Source organism: Trichomycterus rosablanca, chromosome 4 (genome assembly GCF_030014385.1).
Source record: "Trichomycterus rosablanca isolate fTriRos1 chromosome 4, fTriRos1.hap1, whole genome shotgun sequence".
Classification (NCBI taxonomy): Eukaryota; Metazoa; Chordata; class Actinopteri; order Siluriformes; family Trichomycteridae; genus Trichomycterus; species Trichomycterus rosablanca.
The window spans coordinates 2326658-2341431 of NC_085991.1; the positions used below are offsets into that span (position 1 = coordinate 2326658).

Consider the following 14774-nt stretch of genomic DNA (forward strand, 5'->3'; position numbering starts at 1 on the left):
TGTCGTTGTAACATGAACAATAAAGCCATCGTGTTCATGCTGTACTCATCAGCTGTCGGGAGCAGCTGCTGGCGGTCATGTACGTTCACCCACTTCACCCACTCACGCTTGTGGGAATTCTGGTCGGCAGCTTTTTAATCGACCCGTCAGCGTTTCCAGATTCTGTTTATTCACCGTCCGAGGCCTTCCCTCGCCCCATCGTGTTTGCTCACCTGTCTTCCTGGTGAATTCGCTTTTGTTTCTGAACCTTTATGGAGCGGAAGCTGCAGAGACGGACGGGTGAACAGACAGGTGAACAGACAGGAGGACGGAGGAACAATAGGAATGAAAACAAAGACTGGGCGGAAGGTCGCGGTTCCACAAACAAAAGTTTATATCCAGTCCCGATTTGCACTCACTCACTAACTCACTCACATTCTTAACCACTTATCCAATCAGGGTAGCCTGTCCCAGGAGCCTGGAGCCTATCCCAGCTTTTCAATGGGCGCAAGGCACACAGTAATGGCAGGGCAGACACACATACACACACACACATACACACACCCATTCACCTAGGGCAATTCGGTGTCTCCAATTAACCTGACTGCACGTTTTTGGACTGTGGGAGGAAACCGAAGCTCCAGGAGGAAACCCACACAGACACGGGGAGAACATGCAAACTCAGCACAGGTAGGACCCGGACCGCCCCGTCTGGGGATCAAACCCAGGACCTTCTTGCTGTGAGGCGACAGTGCTACCCACCGAGGCACCGTGTCGCCAGACAATCCAAAATAGGGAAGGTTACAATGACCATTACTTATAATCAGGTGTCTATATACTTTTGTCTGTATAGTGTAAAGTATCAAGTAATTTCTCTGTAGCACCATGCACAGTTCGAATAGTCCGTATCAAACATTGCAGGACCGGAATATCAGTCCTAAAGAACTTTGTCTCCAAACTATGTGGACGCACCAACTAGGTGTTCCGGTGTTTCAGGCAGCGGAGTCCTGTCCCAGCATGACCGAGCCCTCATGCATTAAGACGTAAACGCTTCAGCGAGATATCAGACGGAGATTATGTGGCTGGGACTGTTATTATGTCTGTTCAAATCTGCTAAAGCAGCACTTGTAAGAAAGTGTGTGTGTGTGTGTGTGTGTGTGTGTGAGTTTATGAGCTGTGAGCTTAGTCAGCGCCCAGGCTTTATTTCTCCACAGGAACATTTTGGACGTTGAAGTCATTTGTTGAAAGCATGTATTAAGATTTCGGGGTGCAGCTTCGCACAGAACGTTCAGTACCATGTTCATGCAGAACAGTTTTATAATCCTGGTACGGCAAATGAGACCCACGTGCAGATCTGAACTGGCCCAGAGTGGGTGATGTTTGGTGTGATGGAACCACAACTGTAGACCTTTGGGATGTACTGGAACGTCTCTGGTTGTGAGCCAGGCCGTCTGAATTTGTAGATTAATATAGATTCATTTGCCACCTGACTGGGTCCACTGGTACCTAAACATGAAGCTTTAGCGACAGAACAGGAACTATGGAACTGGTAGCTCTGGTACTGGACTGTAGTTTTGTTTTCCTGTTACAAGAAGTTCCTGTAGTCTCTGCAGTGACCTGGACCAGTAGTGGGAGCGTACGGATTCCATCAGACATGCACTCGTAAAGCACTGGAGATAAAAAAAGATTTCTGTGAATTAGCAGTCGTTTCTAGAAGCTCAGCGTTAGCATTAGCGATTATGAACTTGATTAGTAAGCGAATCAATAAAGGACCAAACGATTCCTGCTGTGTAGAGAACTTTCAACTCATATTTACGACCGGGCGCCAATCCTCTCTCTGATCAATCACTCGCTCTGAATGATTTCCTGCTACCTGATCTCTGAACGTAGCAGAACCCGGTCCTTTTCTCTCCCTGGTTTGTACTTTTATTTTAAAGTGTGTCAGCTCCAGGACTCCTGGAGTAAAATTGGTTCTTTGTTTGGGTGATAATGTCCTAAATATAACCTGCATCTGGCCAGGAGTCTTGATTAGGTAGTAAATATAGGGCAGCTCAGTGGTGAAGGTACTGGACTAGTAAATCAGAAGGCTGGTTCAAGCCCCATCACCACCAAGTGTTCACTGTTGGGCCCCTGAGCAAGGCCCTTAACCCTCAATTGCTTAAATTGTATTTACTCACAACTGTGTCACTTTGGATAAAGGCGTCCACTAAATGCTGTGAATATAAAAAAGTTTTAAGGACGAGTTAGCTCAGCATTGAAGGTTGCTGGATCAAGCTCCACCACCACCAAGTTGCCACTATTGGGCCCCTGAGCAAGACCCTAACCCTCAGGTTGCTTGGGATAAAAGCATCTTCACTTACTCACTCACTTCCTTAACCGCTTATCCAATGAGGGTCACAGGGGATGCTGGAGCCTATCCCAGCTTTTCAATGGGTGCAAGGCACACAGTTGCACCCCGGACGGGACGCCAGTCCATCGCAGGGCAGACACACACACTCATACACACACCCATTCACCTATAGGGCAATTCAGTGTCTCATGTTTTTGGACTGTGGGAGGAAATCGGACCTCCCGGAGGAAACTCACGCAGACACGGAGAGAACATGCAAACTCCTCACAGAAATGACCCGGACCGCCTCGCCTGGAGATCGAACCCAGGACCTTTTTGTTGTGAGGCGACAGTGCTACCCACCAAGCCACCCCAAATTTAAACAGTTAATATAATTTGAATTAAGAATTAAACCATTCCTAGTTTGGTAATAATCTAAGGGATTTATTACCTTACCTAGGCTGAACTGGTGGTGGAAGCTGCCTTACCTGGGTCTACTGTGACGGGATCCGCATCAACAACTGTATCGGAACCTTCCACCATCCGTTGACCTTTGCACTGGTGGTGGGCAAATCAAATATGTGTTCATTCTCAAAGTCCCAACGTAGCCTATAGCCTATTTAACTCGTCTCAAATAAATGCAATGGGACTCTAGGTTCACTGAGGCCCCCAGGATTTGTTATGATTTAAGGGGTAAATCCAGATCCTGCTTGAGCGGTAAAATGATTAGTTAATTTTAAAATCTAGTCTAACATGAGTAGTAAACATTATCTTACTACAGTACTTGATTTAAACTTGGTTGAGTGGTAAACCTTGTAATTCTACAGTAAAACGTGTAAACATACTAATCTAGTACTAAACTTAAGTAGTTCACTTGATCCTAGATCTTACCAGAATAATAAAGATGATCTAGAACTTACTACAGAACTATCTAAACTTACTTGAGTAGTAAACCTAATCCCACTTGAGTACTAATTATGATCTTACTGTAGTTCTACACCATATTCTACTTGAGTAGTGAAAAAATTGTATCCTACTAATATAAATGATTTTTTTTCTGTAATACAATCACTGGGGTGGCAAGTCGGTTTCGGGTTCAATTCTCAGATGGAGCGGTTTGTGTCTGCGTTGGTTTCCTCCAGGTGCTCCGGTTTCCACCCACAGTACAAAGACGTGCAAGTGAGGTGAATTGGAGACACAAAATTGTCCATGACTGTGTTTGAACTGGTGAATCTTTAACTACCTGTCCTCTCATGAACGTAACCGGTGTGTAAAACATGTTGTTAAAATCCTAATAAATAAATAAACGACCCACTGTACTCACTGCGCCGAAGCTCGAGCAGCAATAAAATCCGAGTTAAAAGTTGTGAGTGCGGAGGACGTGCTCCGCTCCCTCGTCATGCCTTTCTTGCCTAACAATAGAGACGTCTTAATTTAGATTTGCTTCTCTGTGGAAGCGAGAGGAAGATCCTGGAGATCTCAATCATAATGACTCATGTGTGATAGAAAAACCCCAGGTATTTTTTGTAAAGGGGAGCGAGGAGGGGGTACAGAGGAGCTGTAAGAAGAACAGAAGTCCTAGGGGTGCAGCTGAGAAGAAAGGACGGGGGGGAGAAGAGGATCAGTAATGTTTTGGAGCAGAGCTATTAATCTGGTACCTTTCAGCATGAATCAGCTCATACTGTGTTCTCCGTTTGGATGTGGAGAGAACTCCCAGGTTCAGCACTCAGACTGCGTGATCAGACTCGTACGTCTTGGGGATTTTATGGGTTTTGGAATTTCATCCGCTTGAGCTGATCTTTGTTTTGAGTTTGAATGATTGAAACAGTCCTCCACACACACACACACACACACACACACACACACACACAATAGATTTAGGCGAGGCGGTCCGGGTCCTTTCTGTGTGGAGTTTGCACGTTCTCCCCGTGTCTGCGTGGGTTTCCTCCGGGTGCTTCACAGTCCAAAAACATGCAGTCAGGTTAATTGGAGACACTGAATTGCCCTATAGGTGAATAAATGTGTGTGTGTGTCTGCCCTGCGATGGACTTGCGTCCCATCCAGTGTGTTACTGTGTGCCTTTCGCCCATTGAAAAGCTGGGATAGGCTTCAGCACCCCCCACGACCCTGATTGGATAAGTGGATAAGAAAATGAATGAATGAATGAATGAATGAATAATTGTTTTATCCACACACACCTTGGATGGGATGGCATTCTATTGCAGGGCCTCGCATTCCCTCTCAGACATAGCTAATCAGTTGCACTGCTGGGGATTCGAACCCCTGCACCACAGGGGTCATAATTCAACACTGTACCACAGGGGTCAAAATGTACATGCAGAAATCTAGATGATTAAGTGAGTGGTGTAGAAGTCCTGTAATGTCATTTAACATCATGGTGTGGCCTCCTGATATCTCATTTGTGATCAGTTTTCAGTGCCTGTATAAATAGGGTTAGTTTGACTGCAACCCTTACATAAAACAGTGGTCTGTTTGCCAAATTTAGCATGAAAAGCCAAACTGTCGCTTTATTCTGACAGCCAATGTGTCTGGATGGTCAGACGTACCGGGCGCAGCTGGTACTGCTGTAGTTTATGGTGTTATTTTCCAATTTACTTCAGCGGACGAGAGAAGAAAAGTGTGGATGCTGCATGCTAACGCGTTCTGTTGTTTCGAAAACACACCTGCTGGAGGTGCATCATTATCAACACTTTAGCTGTCACACCTCTCACCCCTCAACACTCCTTAACTCAGGTGGAAACGTAGGAATAAATATAGCACCGCCTACAAGGTCAAACTGGACGTCGAGTCTCTATAGTCTTTTACCCTGTAAAACCAGAAGTTACCACGGCTGCACCACGCTGTTCCATACTGGTACGAGGTTATCTTCCCACGGGGAAATTTGCATCGTTAAAGCAGCGAGAATTAGAAAGTATAAAAATATATATTTACATGTGTATATTAGGGCTGTGCGGTATGACCAAAAATTTGTATCACGGTATTTTTTACGATTCGGTATATCACGGTATATTTTTTGTATGACTGAGACTTTTTATATGCCTGTGGCTTATTCTAAGTATTCATAAGTACATAGAATATAAAAAGTTTTCATTTCACCATGTACTGTATATAATGAAGGTTTTGAGGACTATAAGCTTTGCTCAGCCCCACAAAATGACACAAAATATAGTACAATGGAATCAGTACGTGATGTAGTACAGTTGCAAGAAATAAAATTTTAATTGTTTATTTAATATTTAAGTATCGTACAATTACCCTTAACTCTCCCTTTAACAAAAAAAAACTACGTTTGAAAAGTGGACGACTTTAAATATCTCAGATTTTAGTTAACTTATAACGTTGAAATAGCGACTAACATTAAGTATATTCACCCTGTAAGGAATCGTGTCCTTGTGTATGTGGATCGTTACTGCGTTCATAATGTCGTTGTTTGTAACAGTTGTGGCTCGACAGATCGTGCAATATAAATTGTTTTAGTCTGTTCTAAACTGCCCACACGCCTCATTTCTTTGGCAGGTTCTTCCGGTGCATATTTGGTCTTCCTCTCTTCATCCTCCATCTGTTTTTGTTTATTTTTTTTTCACCATATTGAGGAAATTTCTCATCTGTTCACACTGTCTAACTAATTAATCTGCACGGCGCTCTATAACACTTTTGGCTGTAAACAATATTATATGATCTGCTCCCTTTTGAAGCCTACAGCTGTTAAAATTAACCATGTTACGCTATGGCGGTATACGAAAAATCCATACGGTATGAGGAATCAAAGACGGTTTACCGAATGTACCGTCACACTGCCCAGCACTAGTACAGGGTGTCCCAAAATGAAGTGACATTTTAAATTTGCCGCCAAACCTAAGTTAGAGATTTTTAAATTGCTGTCATTAGTAAACATTGAGGTTAAATCATGAAAAGGTACACAATCGAACAACACATAGAAATTGTAAAAATTCACATTAAAAATGGTGATGTGAATTGGCCGCCAAGATCATGTGACTTGACGCCATTAGACTTTTTTCTTTGGGGTTATCTTAAGGATAAAGTGTACACCAACAAGCCACAATCCATCGAGGACCTCAAAGAGGAAATTCGACACAACATTGCTTAAATTTCTCAGCAATTATGTCAACGTGTCATGGAAAATTTCATCAAAAGAGTGAACATGTGCTACCACGGTCAAGGGGGTCATTTGTCAGATGTTTTGTTTCATACATAACCTCCATGTCTTTACTTTTAAATAAAGCAAAAACATTATTAATGTTAAAATTTCCAATAATCTTAAAGTTTCTTATATTTCCCTACGTATACCTTCTCTCCCTTCTTCCATTCCTGTAAACCCATTGTAATGAAACGCTTGCTAGACAGTGGACAGTTTGTACTATATTCTGGCAGCTTTTAACTGATAGCATATCTGTTTTATTTACTGTTTTATTTTTAGTCAACCATCTGAACAAATGTTCTCTCAGCATAAGCTGACTGTCTTTCCTGCTTTTGATTTCTTAAGATTGTTTGTTATTGTTAGCAAGTGAATTGTTTAAAAATCCTAAAGACTAAGATTTAAGTGCAAAAATAAAGTTTTAAAGGAAAAAAAACACTACAAATGTGGCTGGTTACAAACGTAAATTCAACCACCCGAATTGCTCGAAGGGGCTCGAACAGATGCTTTAAAGAATTGAAAACGATCGAGTTACACGCTGTACGCAGACAGACAGACTGAAGTCTAAATAAAAATAAGGACCTAAAACTCTTTTTATATAATTCTCTGACACCACTGATCAATTTGTGAATGAAAGTCTGTGATTATTTACACAGATGAACGTGATCAGACCTCGATTCTCCGACAACACTGATCGTTTCAATTTTCTGCTTCACTCATTAGTGTTTGTTTGTACTTCATTTATTTATCTGACGTGATCAGGCATCAATAATCAACACTACTGATCACCTTCAAGCTTCTTCTATTAGATTATTATAAATTATTATAAATAACGTCTGTTTTTAGGGTGGGGGATCGGTTTAAACCGACCATCTACCTTAGCGTGTTGCTGTAGGAATGCACTAATATAGAGCTGAGCACAGGTGAATGTAATGAGTGCTAATCAGCTGATGAGAGCTAATTAGCGCAGTAGCCTGTAGGGAATGTAGTTCATTTAGGACTACAATGTGCCGATCTACACCTTTCTTTGAAGGAAATGGTAGAAACTACCAACCAGTTACAGTAATCCTTTCATCCATCCATTTAACCCTCTGTCCTAAATAAAACTAACTAACTAATTGACTGACTTATTGATCTGTTTTTTGATGTGATTAGCAACACACAGTTTAGCTTAAAGGTGTTTATTTTGCGCATCAGTCTCACACTGTTTTGTGATGCCCATGCAGGCTCATTGCTCGTGCCCGTCCTCACCCACTTCTGCAATACAAAACACTAATTATTGTTGACACATACTGAACTTATGTGATTTACATTTACATTCATTTACATTCTCGGCATTTAGCTGACGCTTTTATCCAGAGCGACTTACAGTACTGTGACAGCATATTGTCCAAGCAATTGAGGGTTAAGGGCCTTGCTCAAGGGCCCAACAGTGGCAACCTGGCAGGGGTGTGGCTCGAACCAGCAACCTTTTGATTACTAGTCCAGTACCCTAACCCTATCCCTAACCCTACAACTGCCCTATTACAACTGCATTCATAAACCATTTGGCATTAATATCGACTCCTTTCACACCCTTCCACCCCTTCCATCTATCACAAGATTTTGGAGGTTATCTGTGAGAATTTGTCCTCCTTCATTCATTAGCGCATTTGTAAGGTCACGTGTTGATGTTGGGTGAGGGTCTGGCTAACAATCAATCAAGGGCTCTGCACGGTCCAGTAAAAAGTACTGACCGATTGATTGATTTTATACATACACTATATGGTCAAAAGTATTTGGACACCTGACTATGGGCTTATTGGGACGTCCCACTCCAAAAACAAATACCATTAAAATAGTGGCCTCTATGTGATTTCTAAGCTATAACAAGTTGTTTCCTCTTCACTCTCCACTCTCCACTTTGGTTCTCAAACTATATCCTATCTGCTACATGGTGTATAACTGTACCGCTAGCTAGACCTGGTGTTTCAGTCCTGTTTCTTTGAGTTGAATTCTGACCCACTTCTAATCCAGGATCTTATTAAACTCCGACTCTGAATGCCACCGTTCGACTTGACGTTTGGACGATCTGTTTTTGTGGGAGCGCTGCTCTCAGACAGCATTGTGGCGGCCACGGGTGCTGAAGGCTACTGTCTTTCAGATTTGGCAGGCTGACCGTTATCAATACGGTTCCCTTAAGTGCTTTAAAAGAAAATATGATGCATATAGAGTAGGTATTGATCAGAAGGTCAGCTTGGTGTATTTAAAAAGGAACACAGACTTTCTGCCTTCGTCCACTGTACAAAGAAGCAGTGGTAGGCACGGGCATTATAGCATACCGGTGGCATTATAGCCCACCATGGGTTCCTGTTCCATTAATGTAGTTTAATTTCATATCGTACTGGTAGTACATGTATATTGTTGTATAAATATTGTATGAGCCTCGGAGCTCGAGGTTTGATCCCTATCTTCAGACCCAGCCACAAACATCAGAGGTTGCCTCTGGGAACTTGAATACGTAAGTAAATATCTGTACGACTGCCTGGTACCCTATCCAGGGCGTTCCCACCTGGCCTCCAGGCTAGGCTAGTTTAATAACGTATCGATGAAGAAACAGCGAATGATTGACAGCACATCAGTAACTTCTTACTTTCCTTTGTGTTTATAAGCGAGCGCATGGAAAAATGATGACAATTAGTAAGGATTTCTGATCCTGATTCAGCTAAGTGAATAATTTATGGACCATCATCGTTATCCTAAAGTGGCTTTTCTCGGCAAGCCCTTTCATAAAACCTGTCTCAGATTCTTGGCCTAATGGCCCAGACGAAAGCAGCTCGTCCTCCTGGTTATGGGATGTGATGCTACTGGTTTATACAAGTGCGGCATCTAAAAGTGTCCTCGGGTTAAATGTAGGACTTTTTAATGTCACCAATTGTCACCAATCCTAATTATTGAGGTTAGTTGGAGCCACACCGGTAAATAATTGATACGTTTCCCTTTGGAAAAGGACTCTGCTTTGCAACCTTAACAGTCTCCACTCTTCTAGGAAGGCTTTCCATGACTGATTTTTGAGTGTGTTTGTGGAAACTTGGGCCTGTTCAGTCAAGAGGGCATTTGTAAGGACAGAAGGGGTTGGACGAAAAGACCTGGCTCACAATCAAAGCTCCAATTCATCCCAAAGCTATTCAGTAAGTTTGAAGTCAGGGCTCGGTGTTGGCCACTGGAGTTTCCTCACACAGTCACGCTGGAACTGGTCTTATCTTATATAAGTGTCCACATACTTTTGGCCATATTATGTGTATATATAGGGCGGCACGGTGGCTAAGTGGGTAGCACTGTCGCCTCACAGCAAGGAGGTCCTGGGTTCGATCCCCAGGCGGGGCGGTCCGAGTCCTTTCGGTGCTGAGTTTGCATGTTCTCCCCGTGTCTGCGTGGGTTTCCTCCGGGAGCTCCGGTTTCCTCCCACAGTCCAAAAACATGCAGTCAGGTTAATTGGAGACACTGAATTGCCCTATAAGTGAATGTCTGTGTGTGTGTGTGTCTGCCCTGCGATGGACTGGTGCCCCGTCCAGGGTGTTACTGTGTGCCTTGCACCCATTGAAAAGCTGGGATAGGCTCCAGCACCCCCCGTGACCCTGATTGGATAAGCGGTTAAGAAAATTAATGAATGAACATATATATATATATTGCTCTTCGTTCTGTTCTGCAGATACTGTTGGACTTTTTAAATAAAAACAATTAAATATTAACCAAAGCCACCTCTTTAAAATCTATTTTAAATAAATCGTTTATTCATGTCGACATACCACAGACATGAAGCACGCAGGAGGTACGAGGGTAAACAAACTCTTCGCTTGGATGCGACCCCCCGCTCGTCTCCGAGCCGCAGGAGCCTGATCGGCATCTGTGTTTACTCCGTCGGCTCTATTTTTAGCACCGGCGTGATTTATAGATCCCCCCTGAACCCGGCCCTCTGCGCTGCCGCCCGTGCGAGTGCTGCATGTGCACGCATGGTTGAGGAGGGTTACGACCGAAGCATTAAACCCGCGTAGTCGGACGGTGCATTTCACTTCCTGTCGAAATGAGCATAAACAAAGCTCGTAAACGCAGCATAACGATAAAAACAAATTGCTCTTCCTGTCTGTGGAGCGGAGTTACGCTGCTGCTCTGTAACTCATTTTAATGTGGTGTCACGGAAAAAAGCATCCCGTGTAATCGACTCTCTGCAGGGAGAAGATTCAGATGATACTCGACTGCGTATGTGGCCAAAAGTATGTAGACACCCCTTTAAATTATTACCTTCAGGTGTTTTAACCACCGTGTTTAGAGTGAAGAAACTCCAGCGGCCTGCACTGAGCCTTTGGAATGAAGTGGAACCCTGACTGCAAGCCAGGATTTCTCATACAACATTAGTGCCTGACTGGAAGAGAGAAGAGTTGAAGCTGTTATAGTTGGCAACTCCATGTTGATGCCCATAGTATTGGAATGGGGCATCCATCACATTTTTATTCTGGTGTCCAAATGATTTTGGTCAGATAGTGAATATCAATAATTGAATTCAGCTCATCTACATCACTAACACCCGAGGAAACTGAGGGAGAATACGCGTCCCCATGTTGCTACTTGGCACCCACTTTACCAGCTGTGCCAGATGGTAGATGGTAGATAGTGGGAGCCAGATGGGCATCGGTTCTATTCTGTTTAGGGTTGCTGTGAGGGATCGGGCTTCAGCAGCAAACGCCATCTATTATTTAAACCCTGAGTCTGCCACAATGGACCGGCATTCATTCAGACACACATGGAACATGATCCACCACTGGAACCAGTCTGGAACCAGTCTGAAGTTCTGGGTTTGTTTCTGTGTCACATTAAAGAAACTGCCGTCCAGTCAATTATGACTCCTGGAGACCATCCTTTAGCTGTATCCATCATTCTGTTGCTGGCCGTCCTCTTCCTCCTTTACCTACAACTCTTCCAAGCACAGTTGTGTTTTCCAATGAATTGGTTCCTCTCATAGTGTGTCCATGTGTTTCATGATTGGTTTCCAGCGAGAGGTTTGGTTCAATTTGGTCAATAATCCATTTGTTTTCTTTGCCGTCCAAACGTCTTCTACAGCACCAGAGTTCAAAAGCATCGATGTTCCTTCTGTCCTGCATTTATACTGTCCAGTTTTCCCCAGAGAAGAGCATCGTCTAGACAATTCTGATCTTCTCCAGTTCCTTTATTCTTGTTCTGCCAAGTGCCAGTCTGTGTTGTGTTTCCTGATCACTTGTGCCTAGGTGTGTGTAAGCGTCATTTCACCGGCAGGACGCGTACCCGATTGTAATTCTTGTTTATTTCGTGTTTTCCAGCTGAACCCCTCCCTCTGATGGACCTGTGCAGGAGAGCGGCGCGGTTGGCGCTGGGACGGGAGCGGCTGCAGCAGATCGAGGCGCTGCCTTTACCACAGTCTCTAAAGGATTACCTCCAGTACCAGTGACGAGGGCCGATCCACACCATGCGTATGAACCCGGAGCCGAGGCCTCCAAGTGCAGCTACTGTACCGCCGATACCGACGCCCACGACGACGACGCCAGGCCACGAGGAGCGAATGTTTACACTGGGGCGACACGTGGCTAACGGACCGGGACCGGGACTGGGACTCGAACCTGAACTGAACTGGTTTCTGTTCGTCTGATTTGTTTCTTTTGAGTTTAAATTATTGATGATGGACCGGACTGCCTGCAGCACCACCTGCTGGATGGCGGAGTCTTTCCCTCGATCTCTCTGTACCGTCAGGAACCGGGTAGCCGTTTTCCACCGACTGTGCTGTAGCTTGTTTCTAGTATCAGCTAACCAAAGCGCTAAAACACATGCTACCATGCTAAACAGTATTTCAAATTAGCACATTTCACTACATCTAGTAGCATGTTGTTTGTATTATTACATAGATACAGGATATAGAGGTCAGGTTAAGAGATACACTGTATTGCCAAAAGTATTCGCTCGTCTGCCTTCACACACGTGAACTTGAGTGACTCCCATTCTTAATCCATAGGGTTTAACATGATGTCGCCACCCTTTGCAGCTATAACAGCTTCAACTCTTCTGTGTTTATGGGAATTTTTGACCGTTCTTCCAGAAGCGCATTTGTGAGGTCAGACACTGATGGCTCACAGTCTCCGCTCTAATTCATCCCAAAGGTGTTCTACCGGGTTGCAGGCCAGTCAAACTCGCTCATTTACGTCTTTATGGACCTCGTGCTTTGTGCACTGGTGAGCAGTCATGTTGGTACAGGAAGGGGCCATCCCCAAACTGTTCCCACAAATTTGGGAGCATGAAATTGTCCAGAATCTCTTGGTATGCTGAAGCATTAAGAGTTCCTCTCAATGGAACTAAGAGTATATTTTGTATATATATGTATTTTACTCCTGAAATACACCCCCACACCATAATCCCCCTCCACCACACTTTACACTCGGCACAATGCAGTCAGACAGGTACCGTTCTCCTGGCAACCGCCAAACCCAGACTCGTCCATCAGATCTCCAGACGGAGAAGCGTGATTCGTCACTCCAGAGAACACGTCTCCACTGCTCTAGAGTCCAGTGGCGGTGTGCTTTACACCACCGCATCCGGTGATATATGGCTCGGGTGCAGCTGCTCGGCCATGGAAACCCATTCCATGAAGCTCTACACACTGTTCTTGAGCTAATCTGAAGGCCACATGAAGTTTGGAGGTCTGTAGTGATTCACCTCTGTGCACTATGCGCCTCAGCATCCGCTCACTGCATCCGATGATTGGAACACCTGAATTCAATGATTTGGATGGGTGTGTGAATACTTCTGGCAATATAGTGTAGCTAGCATTTTGTTAGCTTTAGCATTGGCAATGCAGATCTTTGCAACGGCCAGTAATTCTAAAACTGTGGCTGCTTTGTTAGCATAAGCAGCAGCTCCTGATTACTCAGACTTTGACAGTCTGTATATGGATAGAGTATGTAGCTAAGGTTCTGTTAGCATCAGGATAGCAGTGTTACAATCAAATATCATAAAGAAATAAAGTCTTCGAAATTAGCAAAAATAATATTTTGTTAGCATTAGCATTAGCACTGCAGCATTAGGATAGCATTGTTACAATCAAACATCATAAAATGACTTCACTACTAATGGTGTCATATCAAATCTGACCTTCTCTTAGCATTAGCATGACTTTTGTAGTACAGATTAAGTGTAAGACATTTTGCATTAGCATTAGCATTAGCATTGTGAAGGCTGCACCCTGAGGCACACGCTTCCGTGCTAACTAGTATGTAAAATGAGCGCACGTCACTAATCGTGGTATTGTTTTTCATACTATGTAGCGTGCATGTGATGCACAGCCAAACCTGCATTAGCATTAGCACCGTAGCTCCTGATTAGATTGTTGCGTTTGCGCTCACGGCGGCTCACAGTTCCAGACCTGTAGCATTTCTCGTGCTGGAACCGTGCCGATCCTGCTGGTGGAAACGTGCGGAGTGGTCCCGGATTAGGTACCAGCGCTGCGTCGGTGGAAAACGTCTGCCAACTTCAAACAATTCTGGGACGCCAGGGCATCCAGGGATGCTAACGGGAGCTCGGCAGCACGGTTTGACATTCCAGGAGGAAGCCAGACTCAGGAGACTCAGGAGACTCGCAGGTCTGCAGGTCGCACACATGCAAAAAAAGGCGATCGCGACACGAATGAGGATCCTGATGCATAATAAATCAACAGTCCACTGAGCGCTGTAAGAATCAGAATTGTTTTTTAATTCCCGCGTGTTTGTTTGTTTATTTGAATGTTAGTGTGAATTTTTATTTGATGGTTTTAATGATGAGTTTTATTTATCTGGGGCGACTTCGTTTTTATTGTATATGGCGTGCTGACTGGCACATGGGCACCGACCACCTCGATAAATCATCCAGAATGGCTTTTTATTTGAAACCAGAATGCTGCTTTAATTATTATTATTGTTATTATTATTATTATTATTGATGAGATGTGAGGTGGTGAAGTAAAAAGAATGTCTGAAATGTGAATAAAAACCAAATGGATGATCACAAAGTTTTCATTCATTTTACACTGTGTCCAAACATTTGAAATGTTTAAGGCAAGTTTGTCCCTTAAAGATAGTTGTAAAAATGTAATCATAGTAGTAATCAGAAGGTTGCTGGTTCAAGCCCCAACACTGCCAGGTTGAGACTGTTGGGCCCTTGAGCAAGGCCCTTAACCTTCAATCACTCAGACCGTATACTGTCACAGTACTGCTTTTCCTCTTAACATAAAGCTACCACCACCATACTTTACAG

General features: G+C 43.8%; 1 protein-coding gene across 1 annotated transcript in view; it reads left to right on the plus strand.

Moving 5' to 3' along the window:
- Positions 1 to 14529, plus strand: part of spsb4a (splA/ryanodine receptor domain and SOCS box containing 4a) — a 34154-nt gene extending 19625 nt beyond the window's left edge. Inside the window, exon 3 of the mRNA XM_062993792.1 lies at positions 11819 to 14529. Coding sequence (XP_062849862.1) covers positions 11819 to 11946 — 128 coding nt within the window. The 3' untranslated portion in view covers positions 11947 to 14529. The remainder of the gene's footprint in view (positions 1 to 11818) is intronic.
- Positions 14530 to 14774: the final 245 nt, after the last annotated feature.